The 25,523-nt window shown below is 39.4% G+C and overlaps 1 protein-coding gene across 17 annotated transcripts in view; it reads left to right on the forward strand.

Annotated features, from left to right (window-relative positions):
• The window catches only part of RBMS3 (RNA binding motif single stranded interacting protein 3), an 811,389-nt gene that overhangs the window by 493,867 nt on the left and 291,999 nt on the right, over positions 1-25,523 (forward strand). For all 17 annotated transcript variants that reach the window (XM_069561193.1, XM_069561198.1, XM_069561203.1 and 14 more), the window contains one exon: positions 20,337-20,494. In XM_069561193.1, coding sequence (XP_069417294.1) covers positions 20,337-20,494 — 158 coding nt within the window. The remainder of the gene's footprint in view (positions 1-20,336; positions 20,495-25,523) is intronic.

Raw genomic sequence — 25,523 nt, forward strand, 5'->3', positions numbered from 1 at the left:
TTTTCAATGTGTTTTTTGGTAACTGAGAGGTGAAGAACCAACCTTAAGGTCAGAGGCGAAGCCATGAGTCCAGGTTTCTAGTAAGAAACCATTTCTTTTGGGGACAGACTGCCTGTTGGGGTGTTGTGCGTGTGCCATGAGGGGGCTGTTCATGTTTGTGCATCAGGTGCCTGATCACATTTGTGCACAGTGCTTGCATGCATGCTCATTTGTCCTCAGAAACCCCAAACCACTCTGTTACCCTTTGATGCTTTTCCATCTTTTGCTCTGCCTTATTATTCCTAGGAAGTGAAAAAAAAAATCCCAAAGTATAGACTTTCAATGACTCTAAGGATGGAAGGCAAAAATGGTCTTTAAATTTAGCAAGTAAGTGGGCAAAGATTAAAAAGATGGGTCACACTACTATAGATGATGTGTAAGGAGCATGGGTCTATTATACACTCTTGGCAGATGTAAAAATTGGTACAAATTTTATGGAGTACCTGAAACATACTAAATTAGTCTTTCTGTTGACATAGAAATTCTACTTCTGGAAATATATCCCTTGGATATACAGGCACTGGAATTCTGTGCTGTGCTTGAAAAGCAATGACTTGTTGATGACTCCAGAAAAACATTTTTTTTCCTCTGAATTTAAGTTTATTATTTTGATATGTAATCAATCTTACCCTTTCTGTATTAAAAATTTTGAAATCGTGGATAAATAAGAAATAAGGAGAAGGAAAGTATATTCTGGATGCCACTTGGTAAGCAACATTTAAAAGTAATGCATTTCCTTCTGGTTCTTTTCTGTGCAAATGCATAATGTGCCAACATGTTTTTTTCCCCTCCTTTCCCCATATAATTATATAACATTGATACTTTCTTTTATCCATACTTTCTACGAGAATCCATTTTAATAACCACAAGATTTGCCATTTTACGGAAACATAGTTCACTAAACTATCACATCATGTAGGAAATTTAGTTGTTTCCAGTTTTGCTTAGAAGTACTCTGATGATAGCAGGTCAAAATTTACCTAAACATTCCTTTCTTATTTATTTGCACGATGTATTCTGTTAGATTCTGAATTTGCTGAAGCTTTTTTGACAGAGTCCAGGTCAATATGTATAGTCCAACTTGTTTCTCTCTTAGTAAGTCACTTTTATGGCAAGTATAGTAAGTCAAGAAGTTACTATACATTATATTGTTGTTGTTGTTCTGTCGCTAACTTGGGTCTGACTCTTGTGACCCTGTGGACTGCAGCATGCTAGGCTCTCCTGTCCACCATCTCTGAGAGCTTGCTCAAACTCATGTCCCTTAAATCAGCGAGGCCATCCAACCATCTCATCCTTTATCATCCCTTTCTCCTCCTACTTTCAGTCTTTCCAAGCATCAGGGTCTTTTCCAGTGAGTTCTCTCTTTGCATCAGGTGGCCAAAGTATTACAGCTTCAGCTTCAGCATCAGACTTTCCAGTAAATATGCAGGGTTGATTTCCTTTAGGATTGACATAATGTGTGAGTGTCTGTATATATAAATGGGCTTCCCTCATAGCTCGTCAGTAAAGAATCTGCCTGCAATGCAGGAGACCCGGGTTCGATCTTTAGGTCAGGAAGATCCCTGGAGGAGGGCATTGCAACCCACTCCAGGGTTCTTGCCTGGAGAATCCCACGGACAGAGGGGCCTGGCAAGCTACAGTCCATGGGGTTACAAAAAGTTGGACACAACTAAGCGACTAAGCACAGCGCCATATATATATATGGTTTAGTTGTTGTGTCCATCTCTTGCAACCCCATGGACAGTTCCCTGGGCCACCAGGGAAGTCCGTATATATGATCTCTCTCTATATATATGTGTGTGTGTTATATGTGTGTGTGTGTATACACCTATAACACATTATTCTGTTTATTACAGCTAGTGCATCTGATTTTAATGCACACATACATTGGAATTTGGGGTGGAATAGTTGTGTCATTGGTGATCGTCTCGTATCTTTAAAGAGCTCGGGCTCTGGAGTCACCGGCTTGGATTTGAACCTTGACTGTGGCGGCTGTATGCCTTTAGATCAGTCCTCTATCCAGTGTTTACTCATCTGCAAAATAGTAGTGAGAGAAACATCCAGCTTGAAGGAGAGAAGTGTTGCAGACGACGCAGGGCAGGGCTTAACACACTGCAGGTGCCTCATGAGAGGCAGCTGTCACCACACCTGTTACCTGCGGCTCATCCTTGACTCGAGTCTTTTGGTATTATTGGGGCTATGAATAGCTTTTGCCACACTCTTGCTCTTCACTTCCAGTTGAGGATAGTTTGCTCAGCTCTACATTGTGTTGGGTGTTCATTTCTATAATAATCACATTTCCCCTTTTCCCTTCTCTTTATACCAAGTATTGTTAAAGTATAAATTGTCAAGTACTATCATGGAAATGATGACAAAATCAAGAGCTCCAGTTTTGGGGGTCTCTTCATGGATTGGTAGCTTTTGAATCAGAACTACTAAATTGCTGATATTTAAAAATCCTTGGACATTCTGTATCATGAACACTATTTGTCAGTGAATACAGGAACAGGTCTGTTGACCTACTACATGCAGAGGAACATGAGGCTTGGACTCTTAGAGTCCTCTCATCTCATGAGCAAGAGGCATGAGACTCAGTGATTTCAGTGCAGGCTTCAGAATGAAGGAGACACAGAGATGCAATGTCGTGGCAGGGCCAGTTGATGGTAACCTGTCCAGATCTCTTCATTATCAGTTCAGTTCAGTTGCTCAGTCATGTCTGACTCTGCGACCCCATGGACTGCAGCACGCCAGGCTTCCCTGTCCATCACCAACTCCTGGAGTTCACCCAAACTCATGTCCATCGAGTCAATGATGCCATCCCCTTCTCCTCCTGCCCTTAATCTTTCCCTGCATCTGGATCTTTTTCAATGAGTCAGTTCTTCACATCAGGTGGCCAAAGGATTGGAGCTTCAACTTCAGCATCAGTCCTTCCAAACAATATTCAGAGATGATGAGAACCTGCTGCACAGCACAGGGGAGTCTACTCAGCGCTCCCTGGTGACCTAGATGGGAAGGAAATCCTAGTGGATATATGTTTATGAATAGCTGATTCACTTTGCTGTACAGCAGAAACTTAACAGAAGACTGTAAATCAACTGTACTCCAATATAAAATAATTTTTTAAAAAAGAAGAAAATCACTGGTCCCATTATGTAGCTTCAGCGTGTTCTCAGTGCCCTGCCTGGTCTGGGTCCTGCCTACCTTTCCGGCTCACTGTGCCCCAGCCATACCGGCCCCTCTCCTTGGGCACAGGAAGCGCTTTCCTGCTGAGGAACTTGGCCTTTCTGCCTGCCTGGAAAATGTGTTGAATTCTATGAATTGTGTAATTTTTTCAGTTCATCTGATATGCACCAATCCTTTCTTTATGTAAATCTTATCCTATTTTATTGTAAGTTCTAATCTGCCATTGTGTTAAAGGTTCGTACGGAAACAGTGGTAGAAAGGAAAAAGAAAAGTCAGAGGAAGCCATGATTCCTGTCCTTGCTGCCCTTCCTACCTATCTTTTTTGATTTCTGATTTCCTCTCTGCTAAAGCAGGCAGTTTTCACAGAAGAGCTATTACTAATAAGTGAAATGCCATTACCTATAAATAGATACATTTTGATTTAGTGTGCTCCTTAATGTAAGTCTCTGAAATTGTTCCAGTTACCTGTTCCCTCAAGTTAAGCTTAATTTTATTTTGTTTAAGCGAATAACAATTTTGTTTCTCATTTACTTAAGAAGGAAATAGAAGCTGGCACTCAGTGAATGTGTATAGCAGCTTACATGAGAAAAAGATACAGATGTTAACCTCTGTGAAGTCTCATTTAATCCTCGTAATAAACCTATGAGAGAAGTATCCTTCTTTTAAATGGTAAGGAGACATTCAAGCAAGTGAACTCACTAGTCCATAATTAGAGTGTGTGTGTGTGTGTAATATAATGCATACCTCTTTATGCATTTGAAACCAAATCAGCCTTGGAAATCCCTACTAACATTTCATTATATAGCATCTTTCTCACTGGAGTTTGTGGAAATATTTTTAAGTCTTCATGAATTTCCTCTGAGAATTTCTAAATCTGGGATTTTCCTTTCTATAACAGTCTTTGAAATGATTATGAAAGCATATTTGAGGTCATCTGGTTGACCCGCTGATGCCACTGCCTGTGTGTGTGTTTGTGTCTATAATTGCATGGTGCCAAGGAGACGTACTGTCATTGTCTGGGGCTAATGAGGAGAAAACGAGGCAGACGTAACGAGTAAATGATGCTTTTAGGCCAAATGAAAACTGTTAGCCTGGCAAACCATGCTCAGATGAAGGTTTCATAGCAATTTAAGTAGAGAAAAATGATGGGAAAGCGTGCTGTCACATGGCAAAAATAACATAGCCTATGAACTTCAAAATACCTGCTGCGGGCAGTAACATGCCCACGCAGCAGGTGGCAATTTAGATTTGGCAAAATGACATCCTCCGTGATATCACATTAATGTTTTAATTAAATTGTAGTGGTCATGAAACTTTGCTTTTATGCCATTTCACTTTTTAAATGTATTTCTTTTGTCTGTGCTGGGTCTTCATTGCAGTGCGCGGCTTCTCTAGTTGCAGGCTGTATGCTGTTGCAGCCTGTGGGATCTAGTTCCCTGACTTGGGAACTCAGACCCCCTGCGTTGGGAGTGTGAAGTCTCAGCCACTGGACCACCAACGAAGTCCCACTTTTATGTAGTTTTATAATGCTCTTGGTTTATTATTTGTATTGGAGCTATAAACAGATAATCTAGACATACATAATTGATTAAATATTTAAACATAAGTTTAAGTTCTTAATAAAAGTAACTAAATCAATACTAGGAGTCATATGTATATTTATATAAGATATGATACATAGTGATAGATATATAATAACAGTATATTTATGCCCTGCATATATATTTTCCCCCACTTTAAAGGAGTTTGTACCAGGGTGTCTCAAGTTTGGCATAATAGATACTGTCATGCACAGAACATTCTTTGTTGTGGAGGGCTTTCTTATATCTTACTGGATACCAATAGCAGCTTCCTTTCTGCCCATCATGGCAAGTAAAAATGTTTCCATATATTGCCAGGTGTCTCCTAACGGGCAACATTGCCTCATTTCAAAATCAGTGACCTGTGCATAACTATAGCAACCATTGCCTCTTCCCCTGTTGTGGCTTGGGCTACAGATTGTCAACTGCATCAGCATTGTGTCTGCCACTGAGGGAAGGGTCCTGACGGTGTATGTGCGGGCTGCACTATGGGATGAAAATCTGCCAGGGTCATGGAGAGATGGTGGTGTGGGAAAAGAATTACGTCCGCCCTTAAAGAGAATTTATCTGGCTCTTCTTTATGCTCTACTGTTTCCAGAGACCAGGGATTCCATTTGAACCTCCACCTTCATTCTCTCTGTTCAGTCTCCTAGGCAGACATTTTACCAAATCCTTTCCTTGGATAGCAGGAGCTAGGAGTATACATGTAATTCCAAAAGATAGGTGGTGTCCATGGTTTATTAATTATAAGAATCACATGGTAGTAAAGGGAACAAATGCTGAATTGCACATTTTCTGTTCTTTTTATCTTGAGAGAGTGCAGTTTGAATGTAAGGCAAAGAATGTATCCTGCCTTCTGATTCTTTAGTAAGGTGAAGTTCTTACGAATATTTCTAATTTCAGATTTTATATATGTAGACTAATAGCTCGTTTATTTTACTTCTACAGTTGTCTTAACTTTTATTTTCAAATAATTTTAAAGTTACCAAAAAGTTACACGAATTGCATAACACTTTCCACCTAGATTTTTCACATATTCAGCGTTTCCCACTTCTGCTTTATCATTTTCTCTCTCTCTCTCTCTCTCTCTCTCTCTATATATATATATATATATATATATACATATATATATATATATAGCATTATTATCATTCTAAGATATTTGACACTGAGTTACAGACCTGGTGCCCTATTGTCCATAAATGCTTCCGTATACCTCCTAATAACAAGAACATTCATACCCAGTAAAATGAGCAAAATCAGAAAATTAACACTGATACACTAAAAATGTCTATAAAGTCTCAATAAACTCCTTTATAATTAGCAAGCATTTTATCAGACCAGGAGCCACGATTCAGTCCAGTGTGAGTCCTTACGTGGACCCGTCACATCTTTTCAGTGTCCTTTAATCTCTGTTTTTCATGAACTCTCTTGCTTTTTCCATGATCCAGCAGATGTTGGCAATTTGATCTCTGGTTTCTCTGCCTTTTCTTTTTGGTTTTTCATATTTTATTTTATTATTATTATTATTTTTTACTTTACATTATTGTATTGGTTGTGCCCATCTTTGCATGAAATGTTCTCTTGGTATCTCTAATTTTCTTGAAGAGATCTCTAGTCTTTCCCATTCTGTTGTTTTCCTCTATTTCTTTGCATTGATCGCTGAGGAAGGCTTTCTTATCTCTCCTTGCTATTCTTTGGAACTCTGCATTCAAATGGGTATATCTTTACTTTTCTCCTTTGCTTTTCACTTCTCTTCTTTTCACAGCTATTTGTAAGGCCTCCCCAGACAGCCATTTTGCTTTTTTGCATTTCTTTTCCATGGGGATAGTCCCTTGGACTGCAAGGAGATCCAACCAGTCCATCCTAATGGAGATCAGTCCTGGGTGTTCACTGGAAAGACTGATGCTGAGGCTGAAACTCCAATACTTTGGCCACCTCATGTAAAGAGTTGACTCATTGGAAAAGACCCTGATGCTGGGAGGGATTGGGGGCAGGAGGCGAAGGGTATGACAGATGGCTGGATGGTATCACTGACTCGATGCACATGAGTTTGGGTGAACTCCGGGAGTTGGTGATGGACAGGGAGGCCTGGTGTGCTGCGATTCATGGGGTCACAAAGAGTTGGACACAACTGAGCAACTGAACTGAACTGAACTGAATCTCTGGTTCTTCTTCAGTCTTTCTTTATCTTGATTTTTTTAAAAAAAGATTTCAGACCAGTTACTGTATTTTGAATGTCTCTCAACTTATGTGTGCCTGATACTTTCCAGTGAGTCCATTCAGGTGTGCACTGTTGGAACAAGGCCACAGACCACTCCTCTCCTTCTGATGCATCACATGGGATGGGGAGGGGCACATGGTGTCCACCCACTCCATGTCGGTGATAGAACTGATCGTAAGATGTTGTCTGAAAGGTATCACCATGGATAAGTTACCCTTGTGATTACTAATCTTTCAGGGGAAATTCTTTGAGGTTTGGAGAGAAATTCTTTGGGATTATGTGCTGTTCCTAGTTCTCATCAATTTTACTCACTTGTTTTGGCATATTCTGAAGATTCATGCTTAAGTCCATGATTACTATTATTGTTACCAAGTACTGATTTTGTCCTTCCAACATTCCTCCCATATTTATTAGTTTGCATTCTACTCTAAGGATCCCTCATTTATTTAGTTATTCACTTACATAATAAAAGCCTCATGGAAGCACCCTAAGTGTGCATCAGGAGACGAACAGATAAAGAAGAGGTGGTGCATAGATACGATGAATATTTCTCAGCTATGAAAGGAATGACGTGATACCATTTGCAGCAACCTGGACGAACATAGAGATGGCCATACCTAGTGAAGTAAGCCAGTTAGAGAAAGACAGATATCATATGATCATGCTTATATGTGGAATCTAAAGTAAAATGACTCAAATGAACTTATGTACAAAACACAATTAGGCCCACAGATACAGAAAACAAATTTATGCTTATCAAAGAGAAAGGGAAGGAGGGATAAAGTGAGAGTTTGCGATTAACAGATACCCACTACCATATAAAAACTAGATAACCAACAAGGGCCTACTGTATAGGTTGAAGTGAAAGTTGCTCAGTCGTGTTCGACTCTTTGTGACCCCATAGACTATACAGTCCATGGAATTCTCCAGGCCACAATACTGAAGTGTGTAGCCATTCCCTTCTCCAGGAGATCTTCCTAACCCAAGGATTGAACCCAGGTCTCCCACATTGCAGGCGGATTCTTTACCATCTGAGCCACCAGGGAAGCCCAGGAATACTAGAGTGGGTAGCCTGTCCCTTTTCCAGGGTAACTTCCTGACCCAGTAATCAAACTGGGGTCTCCTGCATTGCAGGTGGATTCTTTATCAGCTGAGCTATCAGGCAAGTCCACTGTATAGCTTTTATACACACACAGACGTACACCACATATATACATATACATATATATATCTCTACATATACATATACATATCTCTATGTATATGTTATACATATCTGAATCACTTTGCTCTACACCTGAAACACAACATTGTAAATCAGCTATCCTTCAGTTAAAAGAAAAGAGCCTCATAGATTCTAATTGACGGGTTAAATCCTTTCTCACATTTTGCATATTAATTCTGGAATGTTTTAAATAGAGCTCTAACAAGGGAAAGATAAATGATGTTATAAACCTGCTACTCCTTTTCCTCTCCTCTCCCGCACACAGTATGATCCAGCTCTGCAGTCCTGTCTAGGATTTAGGGTCATCCAGCAGAAGCTGCCACCCTCTCAAAGGACGGGCACCCCTGCTGCCCCAGTGATGCCCTGAAGTGGAGCTGGAGGAGCACAAGGCATTCTTTCCTTGGAGGCCTGGAGCATGTTATTGTTCTTACTGTGCTAAGAATGCCAATAACTCTAAAGCTGGGGAAAAAAAGACTCTTAATGAGTTTTAGCATGTTAATGTACGGCAGGTTCCCAATTGTATGAATTTAAGAAGCTTAGCAATTCGGTATCTTCTGAATAATAGCATTTATTTTATACTCCAAATACTCCTGGGGAAGTCTGAATAGCATTGCAGCTTCTTTGGTGTAATAGCTTTGGTGGGCTAATTGACTTGAACAGTGGAATTGCTCCTTATAAAAAAAAAGCCACACAGTTTTGATTAATGAGCCTAGTAATAAATCATTAATCTTTTTAGCTCAGAAATGATAAGTACAGTGTTCTGTTTCCCCCTGTGATACATTTCTAGATTCTCCTGCTGATCCAGTGGCTACATTTTAAGAATCTCATCATCAGTTTAATATGTCCACCTCTATGTAATTTAATATAAGGTCTGGTAAGTTTGCACCCATGAGAAACGCAATGGGGCAGATTCTAAATAGCAATAATTGCTGTTTTATGAACATGACTTACATTTAGTTCATAACTCTCCTTCTACAATGTCCTAAATGCTTTTATTTCTATAATTACTCATAATTATAGAGAGAATAATGAGTTACAGAGTTTCTACTATATGTCTGGAACTCCCCTAAATTTTTAGTGCATTGTGTCATTGAATTCTCATGAAGTTATTAGTTATTATTTCTATTTTACAGTTCAGGAAATTTGCTGAGAAATGATAACTAGTTACTGTCATAAAACTCTGTAATGCCAGAATCACTGTGTCACTATCTGTTTACAGGTTATTCCCAATTAACATTTTCTAAAGATTTATACATAGAATTTTTTGTTAAAATTGAAATATTAAATCCACACTGAAAATTTTGGTTGTCTTAGTGGTTAATATCTCCTAGAGGGTTATATATTTCAGGAATTAATTTTATGTTCATAATGTAGCCAAGACACCATTTAGAAATAATTTAGACTGTCTAGTCACCATATTGAGGAAGACAGAATTTCATGTTATGGAGAGTAAGAGTATAGGAGGCAGATGTCTCCATCCTTGGTTGCACTCATGTGTCCACTAACAGGAAATAGCTTTTCTTATTGCGATTTTGTTGCGCACTGTCTGTAAGTCTGAGCTCTCTATGGCAGGCAAGCCATCATGTCTCTGTTGTCAGGATTTAGCTCAGTGACTGATACGGAGCAGACAAATGTTTGATGAGTGAGTGAATGTGTGTCAATGTGTGTGTGTGTGCACGCGTGCATACACACGCACATGCTCAGTCGTATCCACCTCTTTGTGACCCCAAGGACTGTAGCCCACCAGTCTCCTCTGTCCATGGGGCTTCAGAATCCTTCTCGAGGGGGTCTTCCTGATCCAGGGATTAAGCCCAAGTCTCTTATATCTCCCACATGGGCAGGCAGGCTCTTTACCACTGAGCCACCTCGGAAGCTGAACAGTCAACAGGAACAGTGTAAACTATAAGAGGATGGTCTGTTTAGTAAAGTGCTTTGAGTCAAGATATGTAAATCCACAAGAGGCTTTGGCTGGCATCAGCAGTGTGTCCCTGAGCGCCCCCCGTTCTTCCCCCTGGCCCGGAGCCCACGATTCCGTAGAACTGGAGAGAAACAGATTTATGTGTGCTTTTTCATCCACCTTCCAGGAAGTCTTGGTGGCATCCTTTTAACTCAGTGTTGAGTCACAGTAAGAATAAGACTGATCACTTTCCCACTGATATATTTCAAGAAAATTACAGTTAATTTATGTGCCAAAAAAAGCTGGCATTGGTGATGGAAGTTAATAGTTTTCAAAAGTAAAATGGCTTATGTCCTTTGAACACCTGCAACCCTCTATGTACATCTTGCTTGCTGTTTTTCTACCAAGCTCATGATTTTCATACCAGAAATATAAGAAATGAAACAAGATGGTAGCATCCAGGTGACCCTTCTCCCTGCATTGATAGTGATACACCAGTTTTCATGGGCGCGCACACACACAAATTTTCTGCATGGTAATGTTGAGGATCACAGGCCACCAGAAGTTCTACAGTCTTCTCAGGCTGTCTTCAGAGAGACTGGGACTAAATAAACCTAGGATATGCCATCCCTCACTTAGCCTGACAGTACTTACATGTACAGCTGAATTTGTTTTCTTAAAGAAGGTACTGGTGTCGAACTGAAAGCACCTTCTTTCTCTATCCCATGTGAAATGTGCATGGCTTTACAAAACCAGCTTCCTGTGAAATCGACATTGGACAATTTTGGAATAAAAGATTCGAGCAAAACAACAATGCAACAGCAACATTTCACATACCAAGCTGTCATTTTTTCACTTCCTCTATATAAAGCATATAGTTTAAAACGTATCCTCATGTAGTAGAGGTTAGAAGAAAACTAGTCAGGGGTGTTTTTCTTAGGAACTTGAGAAATTTTTGTTCTGCTAGCCTTGAAAACAGATCTTAACTTTGAGTCTTTCTCAGACTCAGTGGATGAAGGGATTTCCATCCATAGAACGGTCAATTGTGCTTCCACTGAACACCTGTAGGAATCTACCCAGTGCTGGCTCCTTCACCTTGATCCCTTAGAAGTTATGAACCAGCCTTTAAACACATTACTTTTGTTGCAATCTCAGGTCTCTTGAGTCAGATAGATTGGGATTTGAATTAGCATTGGATTTAACAGCTGTGTGACCTTAAACAGTTGAATATCTTCTTTTAACCTCAGCTTTGTGACATAAAATAAGGACATTAACCAGACAGACAGACAGGGGTTGTTTTAAGGAAGAGAACCATATGAATTTAAATAACTTTAAAGCCTGGTATGTGGTGCAAAGTAAGCTTAAAAATAGTATAAATCGTGTGTATATGCTGTGCTCAGTTGTGTCTGACTCTTTGTGACCCCCTGGACTGTAGCCCACCAGGCTCCTCTGTCCATGGGGTTTCCCAGGCAAGAACACTGGAGTGGGTTGCCATTTCCTCTTCCAGGGGATCTTCCTGACCCAAGGATCAAACTCACATCTCCTGAGTCTCCTGCATTGGCGGGTGGATTCTTTACCATTGAGCCACATGGGAAACCCAATATGAATCGTATATAAAAACAAATAATTTATATGACTTGACAGTAATATTAATCCTTTGTAGCAATTACTATTTTAGTATGACTATGTCCTCTGCAATATTTGGGACGTACTTATGGTACCAAGTCCAATCCCATCCTGCTCGCGGTATGACAGGCCAATAAATCAAGAGATGAGTTGGTGGGTCAAGGAATCATGACTTTATTGGAAAGCTAGCAGACTGCGAAGATGGTGGACTTGTGTCCCAAAGAACCATCTTACCCGAGTTAGAACTCGGTCTTGTTTTATACTAAGAGGGGAGGGGGTGTGATTGGTTGTTGCAAACTTCTTGGTGCCAGAATCCTTTGCTCTTGCAGCTGTTCTGGTAAATCTGGTCATGATGTTCTTGTAAACCTGCAACAAACAAATGTTATTCACTGTTCTGTGATTTTTTATCTCTATGCAAATGAAAAAGTGTTATACCCTTAAGGGTCAGAGAATGGGCAATCCCATATATTTCAAGCTATTGGCAATATCCCTAACTTGCAGCAAAAACAATAGAATAAAAAAGTTAAAGTAAAAAGAAATATATATGGAATTTAGGAAGATGGCAATGACGACCCTGTATGCAAGACAGGGAAAGAGACACAGATGTGTATAACGGACTTTTGGACTCAGAGGGAGAGGGAGAGGGTGGGATGATTTGGGAGAATGACATTCTAACATGTATACTATCATGTGAATTGAATCGCCAGTCTATGTCTGACGCAGGATGCAGCATGCTTGGGGCTGGTGCATGGGGATGACCCAGAAAGATGTTATGGGGAGGGAGGTGGGAGGGGGGTTCATGTTTGGGAATGCATGTAAGAATTAAAGATTTTAAAATTTAAAAAATAAAAAACTAAAATTAAAAAAAAAAAGAAATGGACCCAACATCGAGTCAGATTTGTTCTTTGCTATTATACTTACATTAAAACCTTTTGTGTTCTTTCACACAGAAATTCAGATTTAGCAGAGTACCCTACACTTTATTAGGATGCACTACTTTCAAGGGACCCCGTAATTACCACCTGAGTCCTGTCGCACAATTCCAGTAATCACCATGTGTGGTAGGTGCTGAGGTGTCACTGACACTGAGCCCAGTGGGAATGGTTGCCCTTGAGTGGAATTCTTTATCCTTAGCTCCTTTACGCCTCACTTGGCAACACATTTGTGTGTGCCCCCCAACATGCCTGTGAACCTCAGCAAGGCTCAGCTGTTCTGGGCAGAAGACACAGAGATGGTTCGCATGCATTCCCTATGTGTGTGTGTTGTAATGATCATTCCGGAAGAAATGAATAGGGTGCTGTAGCGAATGTATGGCCATATTCACGCCCTTTCCAGAATTTCAGTTGCTTGAAGAAGAACCGTAGTTATTGTCCACGAATCAGGTGATGACATTCTGTTCTAAAACTCATGGCATCGAAAGCCCCATCAGAGAGGTGAATGAGACTGAGGGAAGGGGGTGTAATTTCTTTGCAATATTGAGTCTGTTTCTCTATAGTTTTGTTTCCTGCTCTCATTCTTGACCTTCAGGAGTCTGAGTACAAGACCATCCGTATTTGTGATATAACAGTACGTTACAATAAAACTATAGAGAGAGCTCAATATTGTAGAATGTTAATGTAGCGTTTTCTCACAGGAGAAACCATCCCATCAGGTGATACTGGGCTGAGTTCAGGAGGTCCTGTGAAGGGAGAAGTCGAGCAGAGCCAGGACCCCGCCTGGCCCAGGACTATACACAGGTAACTCCGACGCAGTCACTGAGACGCAGGGCGCTCGCTTAGCCCTTCACTGCTTACCTCATCCCAGGGCCCTGCCTTAAAGAGCAGCACGTGACCCAGTGTTCAGGTTGTCCTGAGCCTTGGACACGATTTCTCATTCTCTGCTGAGTGTGTTGTCCAGAACTAACCCGTGTCCCCAGTTGAACTTTGGGATAAGAACTCCAGTTGCCAATGCTGTGCTTAGACATGGAATCTGAAATGATGAAATCCTTCTTTGCAACATGTGTTCCTTAGGGAAATTGTTCTTATTGATTCTTATTTTATGGAGATTGTTCTTATTGGTGCCTCAGGAGATAACACTGCTGGATGCTCTGCTCTGCCTCCATCAGTATGTGAGAGCCGGGGAAGAGAAATCGCCTTCTCACTCTTAGGAGAGGCAGAAGACAATTGAAACTAGAGGGCAGCCGCCTTCATTGCTTAGCAGATAAGACAGAGGATATCTTTATTGGACACTATTTAGGGGTGAAAATCTACTTCTTCTTAGTAGTCTTTCTTTAGTTTCCCTTTAATGGTCTCTAATGCAATAGATGCTTCTAGAGAAAGGGGGAGACTCTGGCTCTCTTTATACCTGGTCCAAGACCATGTTTTTGTGGCTAGGGAACAAAAAGGTCCTATGTGAAGGTCAGAGCTAAGACTGCTCTCATATTTTTATGGTAAAACAGATTTGACAAAATTAACACTTTGTATTAGTTAAGAGTCTTTATAGAGAAACAGCCAGTAAGGTACGTGTGTGTGTGTGTGTGTGTGTGTGTGTGTGTGTGTGTGTGTGTGTGTGTGTGTGTGTGAGAGAGAGAGAGAGAGAGAGAGAGAGAGAATTCTATTTCATGAAATCTGCCTGATTATGGAGGCTGACAAGTCGCAAGATCTGAAGTCAGCAAGCTGTGCTGGAGACCCAGTAATAGCCAATGTTTCAGTTTTGAGTTCAAAGGCCAGAAAGAAATTGTGTCCCAGCTTGAAGGTGGTCAAACTAAACTTAAGGGAGGATCAGCCTTGTTCAGATCTTCAGTGATTGGATGAGGCCCACCCACATTAGAGAGGGTGATTGTTTTATGCAGTAAACAAATTAATTTAAATGTTAACGTCATTCAGGAAGCACTCTCACAGCTAGATTTAGAACAATGCCTGACCAATTCTCTGAGCAGCCTGTGGCTCGGTCCAGGTAGCAAATGAAATTAATCATCAGAGGAGTATGTCTAGAATGGCTGGTTTCCTCCAGATCTTGCCGAAATGAGCTGGAACTCCTAGAGCTATGCATCAAACAGGCTGATGATGTTACTAGAAAGGTAAGAACATTTGTGTACAAAGTTAGTGTTAAGCTGATTCTAAAATCTCTGCTGCCTTTAAGGGCAGCTTGTTAGTTCAAGAGGCTCTGACTCCATGTTTTTGTGTTTTGGGAAAGGGAAAACACTTTTTATTATTATTAATTTTAAAATTGCTATAGCATTTAAAATAAGCTCTTCCATTAAAAAGTGATACCATCACAATATTTTAATTATCCTCCAATTAAATAAATTTTACAGAAAAGCAATTGCACCTTTGTGTCCACATTGATTTTTCATTCTACTAGAGAGATCCATTGAATAGCAGTATTTATTGGCAATCCCGAGAATTGGCATAATGTAGTACAAAGGGTACTATCTTGATCTTGATCAAGATAAAAAATATCACTTATGATGTAATTTATTCACTTACCATGTGTGTTTGGTACCCTTCTTAAAATATCAGAATCAATTTTCTCATTTGTAGAGTAATGATAATAACTCTTGCCTATCTACTGCCTAGGAGTGTTAGAAAGGGCCATATAAAATAAAATAAATGCCCCTAAACACCTTAAATACTGTAAAACTCTGCTGCAGTAAGGAATAATATTATTATCTGTAGTCTATATGACCATCCCCTTCAATGTGTTTTAAAAATATTTAAAATCATATGTTTGCTTTAGAGTTGTTTCAAACATCTTCAGGGTATTTTGTCACCACTGCTCAGAACAATTCATCCTGAGACAATTTTGTCCACTTAACAGTTAAAAGTGACTATTAATTGATTGCACATAATGTTGTGCTTTTCTAAAAAGAAAAGTTTGATAGTACATAAAGTAGGCAAAGACTGGTAACTTAGTGTAATATATTATCATGGAAAAAATAGAAATATTTCCCCCTAAATCAGTGTTATAATTTGATCTACCAAATAGTACTTGTTCAAAATGAAATACATACAGAAATAGAGAGTAAGCATTTAAAACTTTTTATAACAATTTCACATTAGCATGACATTTAATCCAAAGATAATTTTGATCTTTTGAATATGGCAATAAAAATTGCAACTTGTGTTTTGTGTCTTTTAATTTTGTTCTATTAGCTTTGGCAAATATAAATATTTTACAAATATCAGTTTGTGACAGATTGGAAATTAAAATGGTTCCCACCACAGGTGGCTTGAGAAACTTTGCTCTAAAATCTCTAATGCCAATAACTACTTCCTGAATATTTAAATAGAATTTCATCAAGCATGAGTGTTATCAGATTGAGTGTTGAAATCTTGTTCAAAAATTGTCACCTTTTCTAGAAGCATGTATATATAATAGTTATGTTATGCATCCAACAAACACAGACCCAGACACAATATTTGGTCATGATGTGAGCAATAATGTTGACCTCTATTTGTCTTCATTTGCTAAGCTTCCTCAAAGTGTTCTGAAGTTGTTCCAAACTACATTAAAAAAGTGAATGAACACCAATAAATCCAACACCAAAAATCCATGGCAAGTGAAGTCATGAAATGAATATTTACATATTCTTACATAAAACGGCAACGTCTCTGCTCCCATTAACAATGGGGCAGGTACCATTCTAACTTTTTCACAATCTTTTGATGAAGCTCAATAATAAATCAAGAAGTCCCTATACAGATGAAAAGATATGGACAGACCCAATGGAGGAGTTACTTATGCTGACACAGTCCATTAAGTGTAGTATATGTATGAATTATAGTCATATATTTACAGATTATATGCTGTAGAGGGGTCATTCAGTGATGGTATGTGAGATGCCAACTAAGCCCAGGAACCCCCTTTTTTTGGCTTAACTTTGTGTCTAAACTAAGTAATGAATAAGCAACTGTGAATGAAATAAGATATGCAGAGATATTCTTTTCTGTACTAATATTTCTCTGAACTACAAACTTCTGTCTACTATTCTCTGGAGTTTACGAGGAAAGACAGTATAAAGCATTGGGAAGAACATTAGACCAGGCGTGAAGGGACATGGGTTCTATTTCCAGCCTGTTGCTACTTAGCTGGATGGCCTTGAGTAAATCATAAGCACTACTCCAGTCTCTATCTTTCCCCCCATCTGTTAAATGATCCTATTGGATGAGGTGCCCCTTCAGCTCTATTCTGGAGCTAAATGATCATGAAAAGTTAAAAACAGATTGGTAAAAGTTTCTAGAGTGTAGGTATCATATGAGTTATTAGTTGTTGTTTTTTTTCAAATTTAAAAGGCATATTCTTTCAGGTTCACAGTGACAAAGAGCCTTTCAAAAGAAACCGTCTGTTTACATAAACCTGATGCATAAATAAAATTAAAAATTTAGATGTATATATTATTTTAAAGGTCATTCTATATAGAAATTAACTTCTATTGTCAAGTCAACAAATATGTTCAAGACTTGTATTTCAGAGGAGAGAATGAGTTAATGAATAACACTGTCCCGCACTCTAGTCTTTCTATGAACACAAATCAAGGAGTGTCCTCTCCAATTCTGTACTGTCTGTGTGAATACAGATTAGGAGTTGGCCTTGCCCTTTGAATTTGGATTCGGAAAGTAGCTTCCTGGGCAGTCTCTTGTGTATAAGCTCTGTCTGTTTATTGCACTCCATTTTGAAAAGGTGCAAGTAAATGAATCAGGATATTAATGCTACTTGAAAAATGAAAAGATTGTACAGAATGCTGGCTAGGGGGATAGTTTGCTTATGGCTGTTTATCCTCCTTTAGGACAAAGGGGTGCAGAACACTGGGCAAATTCCCACCCATTCCTGGGACTGCCGTATGTTGCAGTCTGCTCTCTGGGCTAAAGCACGAACTCCCACTGGGACTTGAGTTGACCTGGAAGTGTAAGCTCCAAAAATCACACTAGAAGAAAGTCATTCTTTTCTCAACTCTGATTCTTCCCAGGAAAAAGACTCTGTCTGGTCCTAGTGTGGTCAGTACCTCTCTTACTTACAAATCTCTTTTGTAACTAAGAGAGAATCAACCACCAAGGTCAAAATCTTCTGCGAAAAAGCAATATCTAATATAATTTAATAACATTAATTTGTTACCAGTTTTGATAGTAACCTACTTATGCAAAGTGATCCTGGCCTTTTAGCCATGCAAGCAACATACTGTTGTCTTTTTAAATGGGTTTACTTAAGCCCAAAGGTATTTTGATGTAAAGAAAAGTTTTAAGTAAATAAAATTAGTACATGGCTGGCACATTTTCTAAGATGGTATGCAAATGATTACGGCGTGGATAACACTGGACTGGACTAGTGGAAAGGGCACTGAGACGGAAGATAGAAAACCTGACTAACTTTAATTTGAACCCTGTCACTAATTATCAAATTGTCTTCAAGTAAGATGATGAAAAGTTCATGCTTCTATTTCCTCATTATCCAGTAACTATGATGCTATTTGCTTACCTGGCTTTGGAAAGATGATATGAAGATTAAAATTAAAGGATGGGTAGTAAAATAATATCAAGATAGAAGTTATATGTGCATAGGCTTGCTATTATGTATCTGAAATGCCACTTTTTTTTAATCACCCCCACTAAGGGGTGGGGATCATGTCACTTAGGAAAAAATAATATCTCCGTTTTCTCTCTAGGATCACACCATTAATTAGTGATGTGTGTGTGAGAGAGTGAGAGAAACTGACCACGGTTATACAGCTTCTCCATTTAAACTATATTCCCAAATGCTAAAGTTGTGTTGTATTTTTTGATTGAGTGCGTATTTATTTGCAGAGATTTCCCTGGTGATCAAAAAGCTTGAAAACTAAACTGTGTTTCAAAAAGAACCTAATAATAGATCTTATTCATCTCAAAGCCTAATAAAAATATTATGACCTACATGAATATTTAGAACTGCTAAACATAAAGGAGTTTAGTTTCATGCCAAAATTGTTTCTTGACCTGTAATAGTAATTGGAATCGTGTTCATTGTACTTAAAACCTCAAATATCTACAGAAGATATCATCTCTTCACAAAAGATATTTTTACTGTTATATCATCTCATTTGCTACAGACTTCAGAAGTGCTTTTCCCAATGTGATTGTGTTTCTTGTTGTTTTACTTAAAATATAATAGTTCATTTAAGTATCTGATCTGTTTTGATATTAACTAATCACATCAGGTGTTTGGCTGTGCATTCCCTTGTAGCTCAGTCGGTAAAGAATCTGCCTGCAGTGCAGGAGACCCGGGTTCGATCCCTGGGTTGAGAAGATCCCCTGGAGAAGGAAATGGCAACCCACTCCAGTATCCTTGCCTGGAAAATCTCATGGACACCAGAGCCTGGTGGGCTGCAGTCCATGGGGTCGCAAAGAGTCGGGCACAACTGAGCGACTAACACTTAATCACGTCAGGTTTTTGGCTGTGCATTATTTTGAGACATATAACTAAGTTCCAACATATAAATTCAGTCTGTGAAATAGCAAATGTTCGTGTACTTGGAAATAATGCTGGCAGGTTGTTTGATTTCCCATCCTATTAAAGAAGCTTATTTAAGCACTAGTACTACTTCATAATCTCATTCGCGTGTAAATATTTAGTTGTGTTCTGTGGCAGTGAGCAATCATCAGAAATCACCTGAAAGGCTTGTCAAAACACAGGTCATTTGGCCCACACTCAAGTGTCTGATCCGGGAGTGGGTCTTGAGAATTTACGTTACTGGCAAGTTCCCAACTGATGCTGAGGCTGATGATAAATGACGTTCTAGGACCATACCTCTTTTTCCCACATTGATTCAGTGGAAAGCAGTATAGTAGGACAGAAAAACTCATGAACTTGGGGGATACTCCCCAGGTTTCAGCCCTGGCTTTGATGTTTATGAGCTATGTAACTTAGACAAGCCATGGCTGAATTTTGTCCTCTTTAAAATAGTAACAATTATATATGCTGGGAATATCAAGGGTTTAAAACAATGCCTAGTGTGTGGTGAAGGGCTTCCCAGGGGGCACTAGTGGTAAAGAACCCACCTGCCAATGAAGGAGATGGAAGAGGTGTGGGTTGGATCCCTGGGTCGGGAAGATGCCCTGGAGGAGGGCATGGCAACCCACTCCAGTATTCTTGCCTGGAGAGTCCCGCAGAGGAGCGTGGCAGGCTATCGTCTGTAGTGTCACAAGAGTTGGACACGACTGAGGTTACTTAGCACGTGCACACACACGACTATGAACACTCTCTAAATGCAACATTAGTAACTAGTGGTGAAGGCAATTAGAGTGGTTATAGAACCACCAGTTAATGGTCATGGAACATATGTGTTTACCTTTGTTCAACCTCAATAAAAGTTCATTAGTCTTTTCTAAGGAAGGCTGGACAGAAAGCTTAGTTGTCACAGATGACATTGTTTCTATGAGAAGCATCCTGGCGCATAGGAATCCAGTGAAAAGGAACACTGCCCTTACTGAAAGAACTTGAGCAGAATGTTGGAGATTGGAATCTAGATGGCAATGTAAGGAAAATGTATCCATTTCTGCAGTGTTTCTCAATATTCAGAACTTACCACATGTGTTTCTTTTTTTCCCTTAGCAACAAGAGCAAGACCCAACAAACCTTTACATATCAAATCTCCCCATTTCTATGGATGAGCAGGAACTTGAGAATATGCTGAAACCTTTTGGACATGTCATTTCCACAAGAATACTAAGAGATGCTAATGGAGTCAGCAGAGGCGTTGGCTTTGCCAGGTAAAACACCTGCTCTTTCCTAAGTATTCACTTTTAATTCCATCCCTTTATAGCATTAGAATAGTTCTGGAATGTAGAATATTCAAAGAAAAGTAGCTTGTCAAACTGACTCTGTATCTTTGCTTTGAGTTGGGTAATTCCAATGTAACTATAAATATGTTGTTCTTGCTAAAATATGCACACAGAATGTTTATATCTGTCACATGTCATGATGAAATGCCTAACATGTTCCCAGTCCTCTCTATGCCTATCGGTCAACAAAATCAGATGCTGTCTATCTCACTAAGGGTGATAAATGCTTAGAACCCCAAAGTCAAAGACTGCATGGGCTGAACAAAGCATGCACATGATTTATCATTGATTTCCAAAGAGCTAGATGGTAGAATTGCTCAGCCAGGGAAGAGAGAAGATTCAGAGAAACAGGAATTGTTGGGAAGTCCCAAGGAACTCAGAAATCTAAGAGGAGGTGAAGAGGGTATTTGCATTTAAGAGGCCCTTGCCGCGAGCTTTTGATGTTTTAATCAAAACAAAAAAGAACAAATTGCACTTTTCTCATTGTTGGAAAAACCCGTGCGTAGTTTTCTTTTTAACTTTTAAGGGAATGTTTACCAAAGGGGATCTCAGCCAGAAATGGAGTTAAAATGGTTGTACCTGCTGTGCTTTCATGAAAAAAACAAAGTTAAGGAAACTGCAGAGAAAAAGAAACTGCTCAATGGCAAAGAAGAAAAGGAAAAGCTGTGTCTCCACAGCTGGGTGTGTTTATGTGTCTTCAGCGGACTCAACGTGAATGAATGGATGGATGTTACATGTCATCTGGAAGCCAGCCCTTACAGACAGGCATGTCTGCCTGTGGGGAACCCTGGCATCTCTTGGAAAAAATCATCTCAAACCAACTTCTGTGAACACCCTTGGAAAGATAAGAAAACACAGTTGTTAACTAATCTCTACCTTGACTTCCTGGAGTTCATGGACCAAGTCTTAATGTCTACACAATATTCTACACATACTAGCCTAGGAGACCTCCACAGGATGCATGTCTTATGATTTGAAGAGAAATCAGCAGAATGAAGAACATCTCCCAGACTTGAATATATTCACGAGGCATTGAAGTTTTCAGAACATTATTAACTGTTGATTTTAATGGTCAAGGCAGAGCTAATCGGACCGCCTGGGTCTCTGAAATTTGCCAATGCGGTCATTCTTGGAGACGGTACCAGCTGCTCTTGGAGGCCTGGCAATGCAGGATTCACTGAACGCCTGCTATGCTCCACTTCACACAGCATATCCCTGCCCCCCAAACCTCTCTCTAACAAATCACTTTCTCCCTCATGTGTGCTCCTGCTGAGAAAGAAACGTTTCAAATTCATCAAGTGAACACCTTTTCCAAGAAGATCTATGTCTTTTTAAAATTATTTTTAAGCAAAAGATTTTTGGTACAAAGTATGAATATGTTGGTTTGTTCAGGCAGTCATAGCAGACTTCAACAGACTAGTTGCCTTTAAACAACAGACACATATTTTCTCTCAGTTCTAGAGGCTAGAAGTTCAAGATCATGGTGGCAGCAGGGTTTGGTTTCCTCTCTGCATTTGGTGTTAATAGATGGTCTTCTTTTCCTGTATCTTCACATGATCTGCCCTTTGTGTGTGTTCCTAATCTCTTAGTGTCTTCCCATCAGTCAGATTGCACTAGGATCCACCCATTATATATACACAATTTATAATCCAATCTCCTAGAATAAACCATAATGGAAAAGAACATTTAAAAAAGAATGTATATATGTGTAAAACTGAGTCACTTTGCTGTGTAGCAGAGATTAATATAACAGTGTAAGCCAACTACACTTCAGGTAAAAAATAAATGAACTTAATATAAAAATGTTTATATATATATATACACACACATCTTTATTCATCTATTGTGGATGGCCACATAGTCCTTTCTACGCCTTGGTCATCATAAAAATACTACTATGAACATGTGGGTGCATGTATCTTTTTGAAATAATGTTTTTGCTTTCTTCTGAGATATATATATATATATATATATATATATATATATATATGAATGGGATTGCTGGATCACATGGTATTTCTGTTTGCAGGTTTTGGAGGAATTTTCATTCTGTTTTGCAGTGTGTGTACCCACTGACACGCCCACAGTAGAGTACAGAGTTCCCTTTTCTCTACATCCTGCCAACATTTGCTATATGTGTCCTTTGATGATAGCCATCCTCACAGATGTAAGACAATATCACACTGAGGTTTTGATTTACAATTCTCTGCTGATTTGTGATACGGAGCATCTTTTGTTTAATGGCCATCTCTACATCTTTTTTGTGAACAATGTCCATTCAGGACTTGTGTCTGTTTTAAAGTCTAGTAGTTAAGATTTGGATGTTGAGGTTTTTTTCTAATATTGAATTTGTATGTTTGGATATTAAGCTCTTATCAGCCATATCGGTTGCAAATATTTTCTTAAATTCAGAAGGTTGTCTTTTTGTCAATGGTTTCCTTTCCTGTGTAAAGTCTTTTAAGTTTAATAAGGCCCCATTTTTAAATTTTGCTATTGTTTCCTTTGTCTTCAGTTCAGTTCAGTTCAGTCGCTCAGTCATGTCCAACTCTTTGCGACCCCATGAATCGCAGCACGCCAGGCCTCCCTGTCCATCACCAACTCCCGGAGTTCACTCAGACTCACGTCCATCAAGTCCGTGATACCATCCAGCCATCTCATGCTCTGTCGTCCCCTTCTCCTCCTGCCCCCAATCCCTCCCAGCATCAGAGTCTCTTCCAATGAGTCAACTCTTCGCATGAGGTGGCCAAAGTACTGGAGTTTCAGCTTTAGCATCATTCCTTCCAAAGAAATCCCAGGGCTGATCTCCTTCAGAATGTACTGGTTGGATCTCCTTGCAGTCCAAGGGACTCTCAGGAGTCCTTTCCAACACCACAGTTCAAAAGCATCAATTCTTCGGTGCTCAGCTTTCTTCACAGTCCAACTCTCACATCCATACATGACCACAGGAAAAACCATAGCCTTGAGTAGACGGACCTTAGTTGGCAAAGTAATGTCTCTGCTTTTGAATATGCTATCTAGGTTGGTCATAACTTTCCTACCAAGGAGTAAGCGTCTTTTAATTTCATGGCTGCAGTCACAATTTGAAGTGATTTTGGAGCCCCCCAAAATAAACTCTGACACTGTTTCCCCTGTTTCCCCATCTTTTTCCCATGAAGTGATGGGACCAGATGCCATGATCTTAGTTTTCTGAATGTTGGTTGAGCTTTAAGCCAACTTTTTCACTCTCCTCTTTCACTTTCATCAAGAGGCTTTTCATTTTCTCTTCACTTTCTGCCATAAGGGTGGTGTCATCTGCATATCTGAGGTTATTGATATATCTCCCAGCAATCTTGATTCCAGATTGTGCTTCTTCCAGCCCAGCATTTCTCAGGATGTACCCTGCATATAAGTTAAATAAGCAGGGTGATAATATACAGCCTTGACATACTCCTTTTCCTATTTGGAACCAGTCTGTTGTTCCATGTCCAGTTCTAACTGTTGCTTCCTGACCTGTATATAGGTTTCTCAAAAGGCAGGTCATATGGTCTGGTATTCCAGTCTCAGAATTTTCCACAGTTTATTGTGATCCACACAGTCAAAGGCTTTGGCATAGTCAATAAAGCAGAAATAGATGTTTTCCTGGAACTCTCTTGCTTTTTCCATGATCCAGCGGATGTTGGCAGTTTGGTCTCTGGTTCCTCTGCCTTTTCTAAAACCAGCTTGAACATCGGGAAGTTCACGGTTCACGTATTGCTGAAGCCTGGCTTGGAGAATTTTGAGGGTTACTTTACTAGCACGTGCAATTGTGCGGTAGTTTGACCATTCTTTGGCATCGCCTTTCTTTGGGATTGGAATGAAAACTGACCTTTTCCAGTCCTGTGGCCCCTGCTGAGTGTTCCAAATTTGCTGGCATATTGCGTGCAGCACTTTCACAGCATCGTCTTTCAGGATTTGAAATAGCTCAACTGGAATTCCATCACCTCCACTAGCTTTGTTTGTAGTCATGCTTCCTAAGGCCCACTTGACTTCACATTCCAGGATGTCTGACTCTAAGTGAGTGATCACACCATCGTGATTTTCTTGGTCATGAAGATCTTTTTTTGTACAGTTCTTCCATGTATTCTTGCCACCTCTTCTTAATATCTTCTGCTCCTATTAGGTCCATACCATTTCTGTCTTTTATCGAGCCCATCTTTGCATGAAATATTCCCTTGGTATCTCTAATTTTCTTGAAGTGATCTCTAGTCTTTCCCATTCTGTTGTTTTCCTTTATTTCTTTGCATTGATCACTGAGGAACGCTTTCTTGTCTCTCCTTGCTATTCTTTGGAACTCTGCATTCAGATGCTTATATCCTTTGTCTTAGAATTATCCAAAACAAACAAACAAACAAACAAACAACTTGCTGTGATTTACATCAAAGAGTATTCTGTCTGTGTTTTTTTCTAGGACTTTTCGTGGTTTCTGGCCATACATTTAGGGTTTCAATACATTTTGTATATGGTGTGAGAAATTTTTTTAATTTCAATTTTTTTTTTTACATGCAGCTGTTCAGGTTTCCCATCACTACTGTAGGTGAACTGACCATTATTTTGTGAATTTACTTCTGGGCTCTATTCTGCTCCACTGATCTGTGTGTCTGTCTTTATGCCAGTACCTCACTCTTTTGATTTCTGTAGTTTTGTACTATAGCCTGAAGTCAGGGAACATAACACCTTCCAGATCTATTCTTCATTCTCAAGATTGTTTTGGCTATTTGGGGTCTTTTATGCATCCATAAAAAATTTAAAATTATCTGTCCTATTTCTGTGAAAACTGTTATTGATATTTTGATAGGGATTGCATTGAATCTGTAGATTGCCTTAGGGTGCAGAGTGATTTTAACAGTATTAATTGTCTCCCAAGTTCTTTAGTAGTCTTTACAGACATTACCTTGAACTCTTTTTCAGGTAGATATCCACTTAATTTGTCTTCTGGGTT

This window comes from Ovis canadensis, chromosome 19 (genome assembly GCF_042477335.2).
Source record: "Ovis canadensis isolate MfBH-ARS-UI-01 breed Bighorn chromosome 19, ARS-UI_OviCan_v2, whole genome shotgun sequence".
Taxonomy (NCBI): Eukaryota; Metazoa; Chordata; class Mammalia; order Artiodactyla; family Bovidae; genus Ovis; species Ovis canadensis.